This window comes from Sander vitreus, chromosome 19 (assembly GCF_031162955.1).
Source record: "Sander vitreus isolate 19-12246 chromosome 19, sanVit1, whole genome shotgun sequence".
Taxonomy (NCBI): domain Eukaryota; kingdom Metazoa; phylum Chordata; class Actinopteri; order Perciformes; family Percidae; genus Sander; species Sander vitreus.
In genome coordinates this window covers 1966078-1986950 of record NC_135873.1, presented here as the reverse complement: position 1 = coordinate 1986950, position 20873 = coordinate 1966078, and the positions used below count along the sequence as shown (strand labels likewise).

At 39.5% G+C, this 20873-nt stretch overlaps 2 protein-coding genes across 4 annotated transcripts in view; one reads left to right on the top strand and one right to left on the bottom strand.

Annotated features, from left to right (window-relative positions):
* The window catches only part of LOC144534011 (serine/threonine-protein kinase 26-like), a 27342-nt gene extending 21182 nt beyond the window's left edge, over window positions 1–6160 (bottom strand). For all 3 annotated transcript variants that reach the window (XM_078275610.1, XM_078275611.1, XM_078275609.1), the window contains exon 1: window positions 5890–6160. In XM_078275610.1, the coding sequence (XP_078131736.1) occupies window positions 5890–5910 (21 nt within the window). In that variant the 5' untranslated portion in view covers window positions 5911–6160. The remainder of the gene's footprint in view (window positions 1–5889) is intronic.
* A 1951-nt stretch (window positions 6161–8111) lies between these two features.
* Window positions 8112–20407, top strand: LOC144534238 (palmitoyltransferase ZDHHC3). Its single transcript, XM_078276067.1, has 9 exons — window positions 8112–8308; window positions 9893–9981; window positions 11009–11082; window positions 14479–14591; window positions 14719–14780; window positions 16057–16177; window positions 16301–16373; window positions 17482–17659; window positions 18407–20407. Exons 1-9 carry the CDS (start codon window positions 8130–8132, stop codon window positions 18496–18498), a joined length of 981 nt encoding a protein of 326 aa, XP_078132193.1. The 5' UTR covers window positions 8112–8129; the 3' UTR covers window positions 18499–20407.
* Window positions 20408–20873: the final 466 nt, after the last annotated feature.

Here is a 20873-nt window from a genome sequence, read left to right as displayed (position 1 = left end):
GAACTTGTTTTGGTGGAACATGTGTACGTTCAAAAGGTTGTTTTAGCCGTGCAACAGAAAACTCAGATTGGACAGATAGTCTAGCTAGCTGTCTGGATTTACCCTGCAGAGATCTGAGGAGCAGTTAACCATAGTCCTCACAAATCAGCAATCATTAAAATTACAACGCGAAGAAAGCGGAAGGTAACGGACATCCGGCCGAAATGAGTGAATTCTGGCGGAATTTCCGGCGGCAACGGAGCAATCCCGGAAGTTGAACGTTGTGGATACAGACTAGTTTTCGTTGAGAAACAAACAACCAAACCGAATGGAAAAAGCAACCTTCTTGGCGGAGGTTTCACACCATTCCATTAATTCCACATATAAACATTTAGGTTACTTGTTCAAGCATCTTGATTCATGTACAGTAAATGGTCCAATTTTCCTGATTTCTGTCAAAACAATCCTTACCTTCCACAAGGTAGTTCAGTTTTTTCCGTTGAGTAGCTTTTCCACACAATTTAAAGCCAATGCTCTGTCTTTGGAGGATGTTATTTAAAGCGTTTTCTCTGACAACAAGCCACATCTTAGTCAAGTGCATGTCTCCTTCTTATGTAGTCTCTAAGATGCACAGCAGCACACTTTATATCACATTAGGCCGAGTTTAAATGCAGACAAAAGTTTTAAATATGAAAGAGAAGCAGTGGGACAGAGTGGACACACACACACCTGAGTTATACAGCTGTTATATCACCAGTCAACCTGGTAATAGGAGACCGATTTGGGTCAAAGCTACACAGATAGAAAGAGAGAGACAGAGTTGAGTTTTAGAGGTCAGTGAAGTGACCATGCAAACATTTAGCTGCATTCAGGAAAACTTGGACAAGGCTGTGGAAACTGTGTGTGCAAGTGAGTAAGAGAGAGGGGAGAGAGATCCATGTTTTTACTAACGAGTGGTGTCCAAATATGCAAATAAATAAAAAAAAATAAAAAAAGCTCTGTGTGTGTATTAGAAGTCAAAGGTCACAGCTGCTGGAGGAGGAAGTACAAACACAGCATTCTCAAAATTGACCTTTGCAGAGCTTCATCATGTGGAAATCTCGCCACTCTTTAAACATTTCCTGTTTCGTTTAAAGTCAAAAACATGACACGACCCATTGAGTCATGCACAATTAAAACTTTTCCAAAACACAATAAAAGCTTTGTGTATGACAACTAGTCTGGTGGATGTTTGTTACTGGCTTACACATTACAGGTTAAAACGCTACATTACCAAAACCATTTTTTTTGCTTATTTTCCTTCTTGTCAAGAGTTAGATGTGGAGATTGATACCGTAACCACGCTCATGTCTGTACGCAAAAATATGAAGCCAGAGCCAGCAGCCGGTTAGCTTAGCTTAGCATAAATACTGGAAGTAGGGGAAACAGCTAGCCTGGCACTGTCCACAGGCAAAACAAATGTGTGTACCTGCATCTCTAAAGCAGACTAAATATAAAATGTATCTCATTTGTTTTACTGGGGTTTATGGGCCAGGAAACTTGACATTTTTACACTTTGGTTTTTGTACGGATTAAGATCTAAAAAAAAAAAAAAAAAATCTACTGACCGAAATTTGTTCCCGACTGGGAAAATTCACATTTCATTAACATTGTGAAATAGGGTATGCCTTGGCCTTGAGGTCTGTGCTCTCTGAGTGCCCTTCTAATTTAATCATTTCATTTAACTGACAGTTCTTTTTGGATATTTGGATATTTCTTTGAATTCAAATACGTTGACTGTGATCATGAGTGAAACCGGGGACTTCAATAACTCGCAGCTCTGCCCGATCTCAATCTGTTGCCCAATCTGACTCAACAGATGTGTAATGTGACTTGCTATTATAACTCAAGGTCATGTGACGTCTGTTTAAAAGCTCTGGTGTAGGAAAACGTGAATGTAAACAAACCAAAAAGAGTAAAATTGCTCTACTATGATTCCGACCACAGAAAAACTGACTCACCACCCAAAACTCACAAGCAGCTGGCTGGTGTTTCTTTCACACCCAAAAACACACACGTACAAGCAAAGTCTCTTTTAAGTTTCAGTCTGGTGGAGCCTGTGATTATGTCACATTATGTCATGACGGGATGGTCGAGTTCTTAAAAAGGTGCAGTCGTATAAATGACAAAGAGCAGGAGAAGGAGGAGACACTCCCTGGTGTTTGATCAGGGCCATCTCCGTCACCGACACACCTGCAGATGGCTTCCCCGCAATGCCAGGAAACAACCTGTTCACACTGTACCTGGTAACAATCAAGCTGCAGACTCAGACTCACAGGAAGTTTCAACACCAGAGTGCGGGAAAGTTCAACTGAAACTGAAGAATGACTCCCCTGTAGGAGTTACAGTTTAGCAGGGAAACAGGAAGTCCTCTCTTTTCTGTTTTTCTTCAGAGGTAGAGCTGGACCATATGGAAAAAATCTAATGTCGCGATATTTTTGACCAAATACATTGATGTTAGAGCTGGGCAATATATCAATATTATATTGATATTGTGATATGAGACTAGATATAGTCTTAGATTTTGGCTATTGTAATATGGCATAAGTGTTGTCTTTTCCTGGTTTTAAAGGCTGTATTACAGTAAAGTGATGTCATTTTCTGAACTTACCAGATTGTTGTAACTGTTTTATTATTTGCCTTTGCCCACTTAAGTCATTATATCCACATTACTGGTGATTATTTATCAAAAATCTCATTGTGTAAATATTTTGTGAAATAGTCAACAGTACAATATCATTGCGGTATCGATATCGAGGTATTTGGTCAAAAATACTGTGGTGAAAGACGCTAAAATGCTCTGTAAAGCTGAGGGAAACATCGGTGATAATTCTCTGTGGGTTCGTCACTATCAGTTAATCACTTGTTTATTGGGGGTGTCACATATAAGATTTCAATTTTAAATCAAAAATCAAGTGAAATGAGCTTTGAATTTTGACTTTCTCAATCAAAAGCAGGTTGGGAGATCACCCAGTATTTTTTGCCTCTCCACCGCCGCCTACTTGCGCACGTCCAAAGAAAAAGAAAAAACAGACACAGCTAGCTTACCGTCAGGTAGCATGCAGCTAAAGACACAGGCTAACGTTAGCTTACCGGTAGCCTGCAGCTTGACTTTTGTGGCCACTGCTGTCAAATAAGAAACAACAGAACTGGAAAATCCTCCTGCTTCCCTGAAGTCACCGTGTGGCAACATGTTGTCTTCCCCATGAGTGAGTTATGGAAACTGACAACGAAGGCAAAGCATGGGGGCTCTGAAGGGACTTCATGTTGTGTTCATGTGCACCTTGTTAAGCTAATGGTGCATTTAATTACACTTCGTTCATTTTGAGAAACTCAAACTGTTGTTGCAAAGTACCCTTCTAACATCTAGTAGCTCTTATTGTAGCATCGCCATCACTGCTGAAAAGAAAATGTTGAAATAGAAAATTTTATCGAATCGTGGATATGGAGAATCATGGTACCCGTTTATATAAAATATTGATTATAGCAGCTTTAAGTCAGAGGCCAAAGTGATTAAGTTGTTTTATTTAGACAAACCATTCTGAAAATATCAGTAGGTGTTATGATTTATAACAATAAAACACTTCACTTGTTGGCAATAAATCAACTGTCACTTTATCAAGTTGTTTCGGCATTACACAACACATCCCACAATGCCTCATCAGTCTTCTTGGCAGGTAAAACAGATATTTGTGTCAGCCTCGGCGCTGCAGCAGCTGCCACCGGGTGTCAGGTGTGTGATGATTTACCCACCAGCCGTCGACACCATATCCGCCCCGCCCACCTGGGACGAACAGAGCAAGCACAGCGAGTGCGCTGACAGCCAGGCAGCCAGTCCCACAGGTAGACACACCTGAGAGCCGGCCAAACAGGAGGCCGCATGGAGGGTTATATCTCACCCACACCTTGTCGAGGTGGCAGAAACACAGTATATCTATGGATTTACCTTCAATAAGCAAAAACAAATGTAATCCTAGAATATATTTTTTGGCTTATCGCACAAATCCAATGTTAAACCAGGTATATGGCACAAAATAAAATGTATTAAACAATGTTAAGTCACAATAGGTCATTAAAGCAGTATCTTAGAGGCTACACAGACACACCTAGTACATTATAAGGGGTAGTCCAAATATAACTCAAGCAGAGTTATAAGCAGATAAAGAGCTATAAATAAGGATAAAATAAGCCCACGGACACACTGTGTTACTATGGGAACATTACAATGATGCAATCACACATAAAAAGTCCACTTTATGTCAGAATAATGTCAGAATGGGTTGCCACAGACACATAAGGAAATAAAGGAATATCTTAAGAGATTTAAACGCCATAAAGTCACAGTAAACTCAATATGGAGTCACACTTTAAGTCACTAAAGGAATAATATAGTTGTTTTCTGGCTTTTAATTGTGTTAAACCGGTTTCTTTTTTCAGTTTTTATCTGATTTAATGTGTTTCGATTTGTGTTTTAACTTGTTTCTATTAAAATGTTATATTTCCACCACATCTACCTATATATGTGTATCTTTGTGTGTTTCAGGGTTTTATACACGTTTTCTTCTTTGTGAAGAACTTTGGTGAAAAACCTGTTTCCTTTAAAGTGCTATATAAATGAAATAAATGAACTATTTTAAGTAATGTGAACAACTTACAATCACTATAAACTCAGTTAAGGGTACTAAAGTCACATTGTAAGACACTATTTGAATAAAGGAGGGACATCTTGAGAGATTTTACCATGAAGTCAGTTTACAGTAACATTATCTTTGCTTCTTTTTATAACAAGTATCTGTAATAATAATATTGGTATACCTTAAAAGATATAAACAATATAAGGTCACAATAAATTCAGTTTGAAGTACCACAGGCACAAATAATAAGTCACTACAAGAATATTGTAATAATATCATAAAGTAATGTTTCAGAAATGCACTATAAACTCAATTTAGAGTATGTAAGTCAGGGTATAAGTCACTTTATGAGTATTTTAGGGACATCTTAAGAGCTATAAACATCATAATGTGACTATAAACTCCAGTTTGGTGTAGCAAAGTCACATTATAAGTCACTATAGAAACATAAGAGATATTTTAAAAGATGTAAAAACCTCAGTGTGACTATAAAATCAGTACTTAAGTGATCATTAAAAGTCACTATAGAAAAACTAGGGAGACATTTAAAGAGATTTAAACATTCAATCACTATAAAGTTTAGAGTGCTAAAGTCACTTTAAAAGTATTACAGATATATCTTAAGAGATATAAACACCATAGATTCATAATAAACCCAGTTTGGTGTACCTAGGTCACACTGTAAGTCACTATAGAAACAATATACATATTTAAAGAGATATAAAAACCATAGTGTGACTGTAAACTCGGTTTGGTGTACCTAAATCACTAGATACATATATTTAAAGACATATTAACACCAACTATAAACTAGGTTTAGAGTAGCCTACTAAAGTCCAATTTAAAGTAACTTTAGGAGTATTACAGATATAGCTTAAGAGATACACACACCATAAGTTCCCTACACATTCAATATAGAGAAGCCTCAAACAGAAAAGTCACCTAACAGTGCTATGTTATGAGCTTTTATAGCGAGATTAGGCCTACAGTGACTCTTCTTCAAACTGGGTGCGGAGACAGAGATGACGGTTCGTTTGACTTAAGAGACCTGAAGGTCATATATCACACATAAACACCAGGTAAGCACTTTCAAAACATATCGGAAATGGTCTGTGGTGGCACAATGCCTTCCTCCACTTTTCATAAACTGGTTGAGTATCGCTCGGTAAGACGACAACAACAAAAACACACCTAACAAGCCTTCAGAGACCACCACGGCGTCCACCGTCTAGCTTACCTGCATACCAGGAACCTCCATGGTTACTTCGAAGTATGAACGCCCTTTTCCTCCGCCAGGTTTGTGTGTTTTTCTACTTCTTTGAGTCGTTCCTTCTTTTTATATCCTCTTCGAGCTTTACCACCCCCCTCCAGACAATAATAAACTCCACACACTCCACAAAACGATACACTTCTTCGGAGTATAAGTGAAGAATCCGATAAGAAAAGGCAGTTTGTTTGCAGTAAAAAAAGAAATGAAGAAACTACATATACACACACACACACACACACACACGTCCTGTGAGAGTCTGCAGCAACAAAAAGTGTTGAGTAAACGAGGAGGATGACGAGCTGGTTACTGCCTACTTCAGGGGAGGAGCGACAGAGTGTGTACATGTCAGTATGATACATGAGGATGTCTACTGCCACCTGGTGTTTATATACTGGCAGTGATTCATTCTATCTATCTGTCTGTCTATCTATCTATCTATCTGTCTATCTGTCTGTCTGTCTGTCTGTCTGTCTGTCTGTCTATCTATCTGTCTATCTATCTGTCTGTCTGTCTGTCTGTCTATCTTTCTATCTAGTAAGTGTATATTGTGCAGTAAAATGTTCCCTGCTGTAGATGTTTAAAGTGCCCATATTATGAAAAAAAAACACTTTTTCTGGGATTTGGGGTGTTCTTTTGTGTCTCTGGTGCTTCCACACGCATACAAACTTTGTAAAAAATCCATCCATGCTGTTTTGAGTGAGATACGGTTTCTGAATGTGTCCTGCCTTCAGTCTCCGAGTGAGCTGTTGTGATGTCACAAGCCGAAACGAGCTGGCTAACCACAACTGTCAGCTCGTAGCATTAGCGCTAGCATGCTACCTCATTCTCAATAGCAAAGCACTGCTACAACACACACAAGTTCACCATAATCTACAAAAGAACTATGTACATGTGCGCCCTCATTTAGAAGTCTCCCAGCTAATCCTGCCTTGTAACTGACCGAAGTTGTAGAAACAGCCTTTCTTTTACTGTCTATGGAGCTAGCTAGCTGACATGATCTATATCTGAGCTACTGCACATGTGCAAGTGCAATCAAAGATAGTACAGAAGAAGAAGAAGAAAAGAGGTCTCACTCTGTAGCTAAAACAGAGACCAGGTGAAAAGAGGATCTGCAGCAGTGAGAGAGAGCTGTGCAGTACAACAAAAATATGGTGTTTTTTGAAAATTAAACCATGTAAACCTATTCTGGTACAACCTTAAAATACAGTTATGAACCTGAAAATGAGCATAATATGGGCACTTTAAGGTTGTGCTCATGTTAACTCCTTTATATACTGTTGGCTAGTTTAATCTACAGCAATGCATCATATTCTATTTGATCATCATAAGTTTGTAGCGTCGCTGTCCTGTGAGAACCACGTATCTCTAAAAAGATTTAAGTTTTCATCTTTGTGACGATGCATTTTCCAGCTGATCCAAGAGCCTTTTTAAAAGACTTTGTTTAGCTTAAGAAGTAGGAGAATTTTCTCAACACATAAAGGAACACTTTATCCTTCAGTTTATCACAACATCAACATCATCAACATCAACACATCTGGAGATACATGGTTTTCATCTGAAAAGTAACTAAATCTGTCAGACAAACGAAGTGGAGTAAAAAGTACAACATTAACATCAACGTTGATGTACTTTTACAATACTTAAACCAGACAAACACAAATGCCTTTTGAGTGAACTGACCCTTTAAGATGGAATATATTTCCTACGGTCCTGGAAGGCAACGTGATCAAATTAAATACATATACTGTATATCATACATGTCCATATAGTGGCCAATGATACAGCAGGAAAAGCTCAGAGGGAGAGTTGCTGTTGTGTTATATAATTGAAAAAAATCTTTGGGTTTCAGACTGTTCTGTTGGACAAAACAAGGAAAAAAAATATATAGACAATATGTGTAATAATATGTGCTTTAAATCATCATAGTGTAAATAGAAAGGTTTGGATATGAATATCAGAATTAGAATGATATCTATTGTAATTTTTCAGGTACAAGGAAATTGTGTACATAAAATGAGTTCCAGAAAACAGCAGTAGTAGCAGTGCAATGTTTAAAAAAAAATACACTTTTAAAAATATATAAATAAAATGCACTAGTTGAATTAAATTTACTTTATTTATTTATTATCTGTAAATTTACAAATTTTGCCCCTTAAGGATTACTTAAACATTATTTCCTACGGTCAAAGGCAGCATGAGGTTTCAGCATGACGTCAACCGGAAGCTGGGGACAGGGGGGCGGAGCCCGAGCCCGGCAGAAGATGGCGTTCCTGCGCTGTAAGCGAGACCCCTGCGGTGTTATCTGTCTGATTTTGACTTATTTCAGCGTGTTTTACGCAGACTACGTGGTCATACAGTATGTGCTCCTCCCAACCTACACGGACAGGTATGTACTTTGTGTTTTTATGTCGTTAAAAACGTTAAAAAACCGACATGGCGGCTGCCTCTCTGCTCTGTCTCCATTCATTGACAGCAGACGAGTCCGACAGCTTCCTCACGCTTTCTTTCTGCCATACATAACTTGTTTTTCTGACACTAACACATATTTATGTCGACTTAGGTGGGTGTTTGTCACGGTTTTGTACTGAGGTGACACCGTGTTTTTCATGTGTTTACTAGCTGAGATCTGAAACAGTCAGCTGTTCCAGGAGGCTTTTGTTTGTTTATCACTGATGTGTGTAATACAGTGCTTTACGTACTATATATTCCATTCAAATTTTAGCATACTGCTATATTATATTAATTTTTTATTATTTTACTATTTATACTTTTTTAGTAATCATACTTATCGCTCATTTTTTCTTTAGTTAACAGTGACACAGTCTCAGACCAAAAACGGAATAATAATACTACTATAATAATAATAATGGATCTATTGCACACAAGATAACCAGGGCTTTTTGAAACTTACTTGTTTATTGCGCGCCTAGCCTACTGTCCGAATATTTGGACAAATTGGAATTCGATGCTTTGGCAACATTATTATTGAAACTTCATAGTGGGGGGTCTGGGTGTCCTCCTCCAGGGAAGTTTTGAGCATCAAACAGCTTCATTTCCTGTATTCGGATACACTTTTATGCACCGATTTACGGTGGAAATACCTTTATTTAGCCTATGTGAAGAAGGAAAACACAGATGACAATTCAAAATATATCAAAAATATAATGGAAACTATGTATGTATGTTGTTGCATGTCATTGGGCATTTTTAAGTGGGTATATGGAAATCCTGGAGCTTTCTTAGTGGATATACTGCGTATATACCTGCGTATCACGTAGACAACACCACTGCTTTAAATCAATCCTTCAAATCAAATGTCACATTTATAACCTGTCAATTGTCTTAAGAAAGCAGCATTACTAATTAATAACACAGGCAACCACTCAGTGGACACTTTACAGCCTCTTCCCCCATTCTCTAAATGTTCTCTAAATGTAGTTAGTTAGCTGTTGTGTTTCTATTTTCATAAGTTTTGTTTCCCTAAATGGTTATTTTCTCCGTGGCCGGGGGTCTAACTCTGCATTGTGTTGTATTTAGTGGACAAGGATGTAGCAGGAAAAGCACAGGTGGTACTTGTTACATTAACGATGCCTGTTTTGTAGCCATTACTGTTAACGCCATGCAGCAATTAACAGCATTATTAGTTCCACCTGTGCACATTTTCCCCCTGTAATTAGTTATATGTGTAGTTATTGTTACATTTCTCACTGTGTTTTCTTTACACTTTATTCAGTGTAATTCATTCATGACAATAATTGCTTTTCCAATTTGCAGTTATTTCTGTTTTTATATAATTGTTGGACAAAATCTCAAACATGAAGATGCACGTTTCGCTTCTTTCTGGCAGGTTAAGTGATTAGTTGCAGCCTCACACATAATGGAAGAATCGATAATACAACATATTGTGTTATTTCACGGTAATAAACCAGCTGTTTTGTGCATTAAGTCTCCTTTTCCAACTCTCCGATAGTGTGTGGTGCACGCTACACGGAGCAGTGTTCAACCTGATTCTGCTGCTGCTGCTGGCCTGCCATTCCAAGGCCGTCTTCTCCGACCCTGGTCAGTAACTGTGTGTGTGTCTGTGTCTGTGTCTGTGTGTGTCTGTGTCACCTTTCACAACAGACTTACAAAGTGCTTTACAATAAAAACTGTGTGTGTGTGTGTGTGTGTGTGTGTGTGTGTGTGTGTGTGTGTGTGTGTCACACACCAGATTTACAAAGTGTTTTACAATAAAAAACAGAACACATTTAAAACACAAAGAGATCACAAACTTAAACAAACTTAATGTCAGAAAACATAAATCAAATTGCCGTAAAGCTATTTGATGAAATACATTCATGGCAAAATACAAAAATGAGTAAACAAGAAATTAAAAAAGTTTGTTTTCACTGACTCAGACAGCTTTTATTTCCTCGATCTGGCAGGTGGTTCCAGATCCTCAGGTCCCAGAATGCAAAAGCTCTGTCCTCTTAAGTTCTCAGTTTGGACTCTGGAAGAGACAGAAGACTTCTGCTTGTGGATCTCAGAGTGCACAAAGGTTTATAATTTGGGATTAAAAGGTCTAAAATAAAATCTGGAGCCAGGTCAGGAAGACACTTACAAGTCACAAGTTACAAGTTTTTTTAATTTATATATTATTTACACCTCATTATCATTTCATTTGATTCTGGTAGTCCATACGGGGACTTTCGTAGTTTTTTTTCTTATGTTCAATATTTTTGCATTTATGCTCTGTTTATAATAATAAATAAATATATTCATTGTTATCCAGTGAAATTACTGATTTAGCAGGGGGGGGGAATTAACACTTTTGCAAGGCACTGTATCCGTGTCACATTCTCATTAGGAGCTGAGCCCCCCCTAAAGGTCTGATCCTAGCATCGCCCCTGGTCAGGAGGGAAAACCATGCAAATTGAGAAAAACACTCAGCTGTGTGCATCACTTTTCAGTTTCCCCTGGAAACAGTAATTGTTATTGTGTTTTTCAATCCACTGTAGGAAATGGGAGAAATGTCAGGAAAATAACCCCAAAAACTTCGCCGCTTCATTCAACCTTTGTGTTTAATGTGTGTTTGTGTGTTGTCCAGGTATTGTGCCTCTTCCTGAGACCGCCATAGACTTCTCAGACCTTCGCTCCCAGTCGTCTCGGATGAATGACCGGGTGAGTCGCAAAGTTAAAATCCTTCTAATCCTCCTAATCTTACTAATTACACAAAGTTCAGTCTGTTGTTCTACTGGTCAGGCAAGTATGAATTGTTCATAATATGTTTAGGAACCTTTAGTATACGACAACACAGAACTACATGTCAGATACGTTGGAGTTTTTCATCTAAGAATTAAAGTGGAAGACTAATAATAGAGAGCTTCTCTCTGATTATAAGTATATTATTAACAACTCTATATTTATCTCATTGTGACTCCGTATTTACATCTGAGCAGCTGTACTTATGTCTGCTGTTGGGCTTGTAAGTATGTATTTATGCTTAATGACAGATGTCTGTAAAGTGTTGCATAATCTCGCATTGCCAGACCTTCCTCCACAGCCCTGCGGAGGAGGGTCTGGCTAGTTCACACAGCATTCTGTGATGGGAGAAAAAAGTTCTCTGGTTTAATGGCATTTCTTTAAACCAATCCCAGTCCTCTTGGGCGCTTAGTGCTGGACAGAGCCCCTGTGCGGCTGCCTCGGGAAGAAACTTGTTTTGGTGGAACATGTGTACGTTCCAAAGTTGTTTTAGTCGTGCAACAGAAAACTCAGATTGGACAGATAGTCTAGCTAGCTGTCTGGATTCACCCTGCAGAGATCTGAGGAGCAGTTAACCATAGTCCTCAGAAATCCACCGGAGTTTCGAACGGCATCACAAAGAAAGCGGAAGCTAACGGACAGCCGACAAAAAGAGGGACATCGGGCGGAATTTCCGGCGGCAACGGAAGTGGAACATTGTGGATATAGGCTGACGCTTTGGCTATATGTGGGAAATGTAGCCAGCTCGTAAGTGTCGCATAACACAGTGATGGGCACGATGTATGACACTATACCTCAACTAAATACAGAAAACTTTGAATGTGTTTTTTTTTTTGTTTGGGGGGGGGGGGGTTACCGGCTGTCCAGAGGAAAGAGTTTTTATCCTGATTCTTCTTTTCTTTACCTTCTGTGGGTTCAAACATGATGATCGTACAAACTGGCACCAAAACGTTTTCTGTTGTTCTGGGTTGATAATGTCGGTAGACAGGTGTTGTAAAATACATGGGTACAATTTTACAACACGTTGAACAGAATATGAATTAACAACCTATTCTGATATCCGATTACTCGTTTCAGGCATTTAACTCAAACCAAAATGCCAAACATTAAAATGTGAGGATTTGCTGTTTTTTCTCTGTTTTACATCTATGTAAACTGAACATCTTTCGGATTTTTGGATATCGGTCAAGCAAAACAAGGAATATGAAGACATCGACTTGATTTCTGGGAAATTGTGATGGATATTTTTCCCTATTTTATTGACATTATGTGTCTCAAACCTCTCCATTTTGTGCGCTGTCGCACATATTCGAAAGGCTTACTCTTGCTCTCTGTAGCCAACGTCGGACTTGCTGTCTTGGCCAGGAAAGTCTTGTAAAGGAGATTTTTGATCTCAATAAGGCTTTTCCTTGTAAACAAATTGTAAATAAATTTAAATAAATAAATATAGCCTATCTTCGCAAATAATCATGCAAACATTATAAAAATCCATTGGAATATTTTACGGTAGTTTAATGTAGATGCAAAGGAATAACTATTTAATTGGGTCGTTACAACAGGCATTTCAGAAAAAATTGCTAATCACAATGTCAATAAAGCTTTATGTAAACGACGATTTGTGAGTGTCAGTAATTTTTAATTTAGCCTTTATTTAACCAGATAGGCTGTTGAGAACAGGTTCTCATTTGCAACGGCGACCTGACCAACAAAAGCATAAACGTGCAAGACAACATACAGTTTCACATTCAATACAGTACAAAAATACAGAATACAATAAAGTGCAGATTAAGTAGGCATTACAAAGCTGCCGCAAAGTGAGGTGTAAGTAAGTCAATGGATATGCGAAAGTGATATGGTAATAACACAATATACATGAATAGACAGTCCATATAAATGCTGAGATGTAGTGAAGAGTCAATATACAGTTAGTGCAGGTTGTGGTCTAGTTAGTGATGTAGGTCAGTAGTAACACAGTAAACATGAGAAGACAGTCTATATGAATGTAATAAAGAGTCAATATACAATTAGTGCAAATAGTTGACTACGTAGTGATGAAGATCAGTAATAACACAATATGCATGAATAGACAGACTATATAAATCCTGAAAAGTAGTAAAGAGTCAATATACAGTTAGTGCAGATTGTGGTCTAGATAATGATGTAGATCAGTAGATGGACAAAAATTGTATGACAACAAAAGGTGGGAGGAATAACAGTTGAGCATGCCAGGGCAGATGAATAGTGCAAAAGCGTAAACAGATATGATATGATAGCAGTGCAAGTGAAGATGTGTATCGGAGCAAATATGCAATGGGGCATGACAGAGATAATGGATTAAGGGTGTGCATGAATGATGGAGAACAGGTAGCACGTACGGTGATCGGACAGGAGCTCTAGCGACTTCCATGTCCCGTGTAAGAAGCGTGAAAAATAATCCAGCAGCAAACGTTCTGCATTTCCCCGCTCATCTGATATCTGATCCCATTTCCTAGGTAAAGATTTCAGCCCGTACCCCTTGTGGCTCCGTTCTGAAGGACCACTACCCGGTCGAGGGCACTCCAAAGCTATGGGTAGGGCCAAGAGAAGGCTAACATCTGCAAAACTACTGCTGCAGAATCAAATGCGACACCACAATGTTACAAAGTTGAAGAGCAGGACAACAGAAATCTCAAATAATCCAACATCACGGTGCAAAGGATTAGGGCTGCACGCTGTATTACTTGCGATAAATAAACACCAAATGAAACAAAATCATTTCCAACATTCTTGAACATTGAATTGAATATAAAAGGCAGCACTAAAAAAAACAACCAGAATGACCGTTACATTTTAAAGTGCAGTTATCTACTGATATTTTCTTTCAACTAACACAAGAAATCTGAAGAAATATATCGCTGCCTTTCGCCATGTGTATATTGCGCCAGTTGATATTGCGATGACAATTAAAAAAAAAACGATATATTGTGCAGCCCTACAAGGGATTGATTTTGTTTGTCAGCGGATGACATGCAGTGGTTACAGCTGTTTTAATGCCAGAGATTATTGCTCTAAAAAGTATTTCAAGGAGAGAAATCATACTTACAACCTTTCTTGGATGTAAAAAAAAGTGTGTCAGAATTGAAAAGGTGATTTTAATTGTGTATCTGTGCGATGTTCCAGAACTCTTGTGTACTGTACATTATATTTAATGCAAGGTAGGTTTTGTTATGTCGTGTTTGAGTCTGTGTGCATTCTATGTGTGAAAACATTTCCCTCTTGGAGCTGAAGCTGGATTATTGGTGGTTGAATTGTACCCGTGGTCCTGCTGTTTCCCAGGGCTGCGAAGGCTGGACGGTGTGCAGTCGCTGTGAAACCTACAGACCTCCCAGAGCGCATCACTGCCGCGTCTGCCAGAGGTGTATACGGCGCATGGACCATCACTGTCCCTGGTGAGAGAACACACACATCCCTCCATCCTCTCTGGCTCAGGCTCTCCTCTTCTCCTCTCGCATCTCTGTCACAGCTCAGACTTCCTCAACTTCTTCTCATCCGTTTTTTGTAATTTGTATGTCTCAGGATCAACAACTGTGTCGGAGAGCTAAACCAGAAATATTTCATCCAGTTTCTCTTCTACACCGGTGAGTACATACACTTTACTACATCTATTTATTACATTAGTCAGGGTTTTCCCTGCCATTATCAGGTTTAGGTGCAGCACCCCGACCAAGCAAAATGAATGTCACTAAAAGACTTTTCTCAGATCTAATGATTGTAGTCGGACTTCTATAGCTTTAAGTTTTGTCTTTGTGCTTTTAGAGTGTTATTTATTGATTATCTGCTCTAGGTTTTCCAATGTTTTAGACACAGATAGGGTAGATAGATCTTTTTTTTATTGAAAAGGGTAACATTTTCTACACCTAAATCACAGGTGTACACCTAAATCCCCCGCCAAATACGTGCACCTGAGTCTTCCACAAACCGAGGGAAAACACTGTTAGTGGTGCACAAACAATTCATAAGGGCCCTATTTTAACGATGTAAGCGCACGGCGTGAAGCGCCTGGCACGTTTAGGGCATGTACGAATCCAGTTTTGCTTGTTGAACGGCGGAAAAAAGGGGTCCGTGCGCCAGGTGCATGGTTCAAAAGGGTTGTACTTAGTGTCCTAATAGGTGTGTTTTGGGCGCAACATGCAATAAACCAATCAGAGTATCATCTCCCATTCCCTTTAAAAGCCAGGTGCGTTTGTACCTTGGTGCATTGCTATTATGATGGCGGAGATTTTCAGGAGAAGAAACTGATCTGATCTGAAGTGAAGTGAAAGCGCGCGAGCAGACACGTTGCAATACTATTTCACATTGTAATATTTTTATTTTAAATCTTCTGCATGTTTGTGTGCTGCTGTGCGTCCCTGTGTGTGTGTGTAACAAGCATAGTGTGCACGCTGTGCACAAGCCTAGGCGCATTTTACGAATGCACTGTTAAAATAACAATGAAATGCTGCGTTATTGACTTTAGACCAGGTTTTTGTTGGTCAATGGCGTGATCATTTTCCGCTGCCTCAAGATAGCAATACTCCAAGAATGCACCTGAACACACCTCCCTGTAAGACCAGCACGCCCATGGGCACAAGCATGGACGCAGGTGCATTTGCTATTTAAACGACGCGGGCGCTGGACGGGAAATTGACAACTGAGTCTTAAACTAGCAAAGACACTTGCGCCGGGCTTTGTGCTGCGCCGGGTGCAAGATAGGGCCCAAGGGTTTTAAAAGCATGACTTTTAGTATTTTCACAGTGTGGTATTAGTACGTTTACTTCAGTCGAGGATCTTAATACTTCTTCCAGCTCTGCTGCTGCCACAACTACTACTGCAGGTAACGCCGCTGATATTGTAGTTGTGTATGGTTGTGTGCAGGCATGGCCAGTCTGTACTCCATGGTGTTGGTGGTGTCGGCCTGGGTGTGGCGGATAAGGAACGAGCGAGAAGGAGACGCAGAGAGAGAAGGAGAGGAGACGCCCGGCAAGCACCTGATAGTGTGAGTCCTCTAGGGAGTGAAAACTGATTTATAAACTGACGACGTGGCTGTCTTTTGGTGTTTCAGTGTAAAACTAGATTAGTTTTGTCAGTGATTCTGATTCTCTCACTTTCCATCTCGTAGCGCTCACTACATCATCCTCCTGGTGGAGTCGGTGTTGTTTGGCGTGTTTGTCATGGTCATCTTCTACGATCAGGTACAATGTCTGTTCTCACACACACACACACACACACACACACACACACACACAGAGTCACATCTACAGGGAGGGCTGTGCAATTAATCAGATTTATTATTGTGATTACGATTTTGGCTCCTAACGATCACAAAAACAGAGCAATCGAGAAAAACGATTATTTTGCACATTCCTTTTTGCAAGTGATCTCTTATTTTGTCTTGTGTTCTGAATGAGGAGGAAAAAAAGTTTAAACGGGAAATGTCACCCGAAAGGTTGTGAGTTCAAGCCCTAAGAGTTACAAGGTGACCAGCTTATACCTAATCAGCCATTGTGCTTTGGACACCTTCCCTGCGTGTTTTAGATGCTTCTGAGCATCAACACCCCTGTCTGAAATGATCAGCTCATGAGTTTGTGTCCTAGGTTAACATGCCACTGTGTACCCTAGCGTTATGCTGTGGGGATTAGAGACACAGGTTTCTTAGAGGAGCTGTAGTTCAAATCCCTGACACACTGCTCATCAACCCTCGCTTCAACAGTAGGCCTGTTCCTTGGGCATAATCAACGTGATGAGCAGGAATGTTTGGCACATCTGCTGACAGAAGGTTCATGTATTTGCCATTTTTCTCCTCTTCCTCTTCTCCATTCACCGCTTTTTCCTTTTCCTCCTTAAAATGCTCTCCCCCGACCATCGCTGTGGAGCAGCTATAATTTCATGTTAATAATTATTTCTTTTTTTTCAATTTTATCTTTATTGAGGCCAACAGGTTACAAAACAATGTATGATTTCTCTTTTATTATATGATTTACAGGGATAAGAGAGAAAAAGAAAAAAATAATGATAGAAAAGAAAACCACAAGGATTTTTTTTTTTTTTTTTTTACATTTTTGTATCTTACTTATTATTTCTATCTATTATTTATATTATATTTCTTGTGTTTTCTGTCTGTGTGTGAGTGAGTATGTGTGTATGTCCTTGTAACTTGCTATTGTAACAGAGTCATTTCCCAGTTTGGGATTAATAAAGTCCATCTATCCATCTGTCTATATGTGTGTGTGTTTGACACTCTGCTCTCCTACAGAAACACAGTTCTCTGATACTTTCTCTCCTCTCTGTGTCTCGCTCCAGTTGGTCTCCATAATCACAGACGAGACTCCCATAGAGCAGATGAGGAACAGGCTGATGATCAAGGACAGAGGCTCTTCAGCGTCCTCCTCTTCCTCCTCCGCCTCCTCTCAGCTGCCTCACCACCCTCCACACACCCGCAAGCCAAAGCTCGCTCTGCTGCGGGAGGTTTTCGGACGAGGTGGGTCTGTGTTTACCATCTACAGTTTGCTATGTACCACTAAGGACTATCTTCATCAGACTATTCATGACGTTTTCAAACCACATTGTACCCGCGGGGTTTTAAAAGAATTCAAATAGTCTTACATTTAATATTCTAATGAATAAGGCCTTACAATTATTACAATTCCTTTTTTGCTGTAACGTCATAAATAAATATTTAGTGTGGGTCACGTTTAAATTACATTTATTTTGTGTTTTTAGTTTCATAGCATAAGTGCTCTAAATGCGACAAATATTTTATTCATTTTATGCGATTAGAGTACAAACACACTTCACAAAAATATTGTATTAACGTTACCTGGTAAATAACTCTTTTCTCAGGCTTAAAATCCATCACATGACTGTAAAGTTTTCATCCTAGGTGGTATTCAAAAGGTCTTAAAAAGTATTACATTTAACTTTGGAGTCCTGGGGGTACTCTCAATCATTTCATCTGTAGCTAGCTGTTGGGCGCCCTGGAAGCTCACATGGTTTAGCGTGCGCCCCATGTTCTAAGGCTCAGTCCTTACCGCAGTGGCCCGGGTTCGAGTCCGACCCGCGGCCCTTTGCTGCATGTCATTCCCCGTCTCTCTCTCTCTCTCTCTCTCTCCCCCCCTTTCCTGTCTTTAGCTGTCCTCACAAATAAAGACCACAACACGCTTAAACTAATTATTTTTTAAAATAGCCAGCAGTTTTAGCTGTTTGAACTTCTAATTTTTCTTTTCAGGTTCGATCTTTTGCTGGCTTCTTCCTCTCCACTCCAGCCCTCCATCGGTCGGCGGCATCATCTACTCCGCCCTGCCCGACTACGACGTCTGACCTTTGACCTGTGAGGGTGGGAAAAGGATGGAGAGAGAGAGGTTTTGTGTGTGTGTGTGAGAGGGAGAGAGTGAATTTTCTGCCTGACTACGATGTCTTGTCTTTATCTTTGGACCTGAGTGCTGAAGAGGAAGGAGGATGAAGGCCAAGATGAATGAATGAATGAGTGAATGAAATGTGTGTGATTTTTATCCCCCAGGACCTAAAAGAGTTCAGCCTCAGACCCCAGACTCATGAATTTCTTTCCCATCATGAGGGAAGAGCTCCTGTTTTGTCTCGATCTGTAGTTTAACTAACTACCAGCGTTGTTTCATTATTTTGCGGAGGCCCCTTGTGAACACTGGGGTTTGACTGATGTGGGTTTAACAAGGCATATATGCATTTTGTTTTACACCAAAGCTGCTGATATTGGATGCACTTGACACATTCTGTACATTCAGCGCCAGATTTATTAAGAAAATGGGGCCGCTGGGATTATATGAGTGGATTTAATAACATAGTGATCCTCCAAAACAATTACTTCAGCTATCTTGTGATGTAAACAAAAGTGACAAATATTTTTTGTATTCCCTCGTGGTTCGGATTCGCCCCAAAATGTAATAGGTTCTTCATTGGCCCATGCTACACCCGTAGTTTTTTTCCGTTATCCTGCTGACGGACAGACAGACAAACAACCTGAAACATAATCTCCTTGGCGGAGGTAATAAGGATAAAAACACACCTTGCCAACACATGCTAAAATGCAGCAAAATGTGCCTAATTAGATCTGGCCCTCTGTGTTTTCTCCAGAAAAACATTCTTGTCTGAGTCAAAAGCCTCTGAAATAACATTTAGGCCTTCATGAGACACCAAAACTGTCCAATGGAAACTCCAGTGATGCTAATAATGGAACACATTATGCAAGAACATGTATGCATAGATGTGAGAAAGGGGACAGTAAGACTCGTCTCAGTATCCTTCATGTCAGTCAAACCCCAGTGCAGTCTGTTTATGATTCTCTGTTTGAGGGAGCTGACTTCTGGTCAGTATTTATGCTCGCAGACGTTTTCTCGTCAGTTCCTCTGGCTTGAACAAGCATCAGCCTTCAACCGTCAACTAAAAGCTACTAAAGGAGGTCAAACTGCCCTTTTGGTTGTTCAACTGTGAAAGATACATTTGCCCCAAAACTAGTTTGTTACTGAATTATTATTGTTTGTAATTCTCTTTTTATTTTTAATAGAATTCTTTCCCCCCAGGTAATATTCGAGCCAAGCTTTAAATAGTTACTTGGGATTTATACAAACACCAAAGGACATAAAAGGTCAGTGTATTTTCTATTATTTTTATTTATTTTTGTTCTCAAGTCAACCACTTGAGCTCAAGCTATTGATTAGACGATGACAACAAGTCACATTTCTTTAACAATATTTATGTTATCCACTAACATTTAATTTTCACAAGATGGAAAACAAAAACTAGCTACCTGTCCTCCACTACATCCTGCGAGTTAATACTACCAAACTGGTACAATAGATATAATAGGAACAAATAAGATGCGTTCATGTGGTGCCTCGGGGTTCATAAGCTAACGGGAAATTGAGAAAGCCCACAAGAGATTCTGTTTGTGTTTCCTTTTTTTTTTTCCTCATTACTGTGTTTTTGAAGAAGTTTGATGTGCTAACTAACTTAACTGTGTTACTACACCTAAAGATATATATACACACACACACACACACACACACACACACACACACACACACACACACACACACACACGCAAACAGGCTGTGCTTTGAGATTTAAAAAGGGGGATGCTGGAAAAAAAGACATGTATAATTTACTGTCTGTCTTTAAATAATTCTATTTTTAACCTTGGAGAGGAAAGTAATATTTTATGTCATTCGTTCCCCATCAAATCACACACACACACACACACGGAGTACACTTGTCAGTATTCTGCTAAATCTCAGTAAAGGGACGATTCTTAACTTATTTATTGGTCCTAACTATTCCGTGGAGTGAACTCTACCAATAACTGTGGATTTTTATGTGACGGGTGAAGATGCCTTTCCATACTGATTTGCTGCTGCTGTACGAACAGTAATACGTTTGCAGCGGTGAACCAAAACTGATTGAAGGTAAACCCACAGCTACTTTTGCCCACACTTCTGTATCTGGTTGGTTACCTCCATATTTACAGTTAGACACCGTAATAGCCAACAATGGAAGCTCGTTCCAAATAATTTTTGGATGGCAACTTTTTGACGGCTCATGTTTCAAACCCTGAGCCAAACCCTGAGCTGCCTTTTAACTGACAGAACATGTCTCTAGACCTCTATTTTAAAAGCTGGACATGTGGCTAGTAGCGGTGTAAGGATTCTCCAAATCCACAGTTT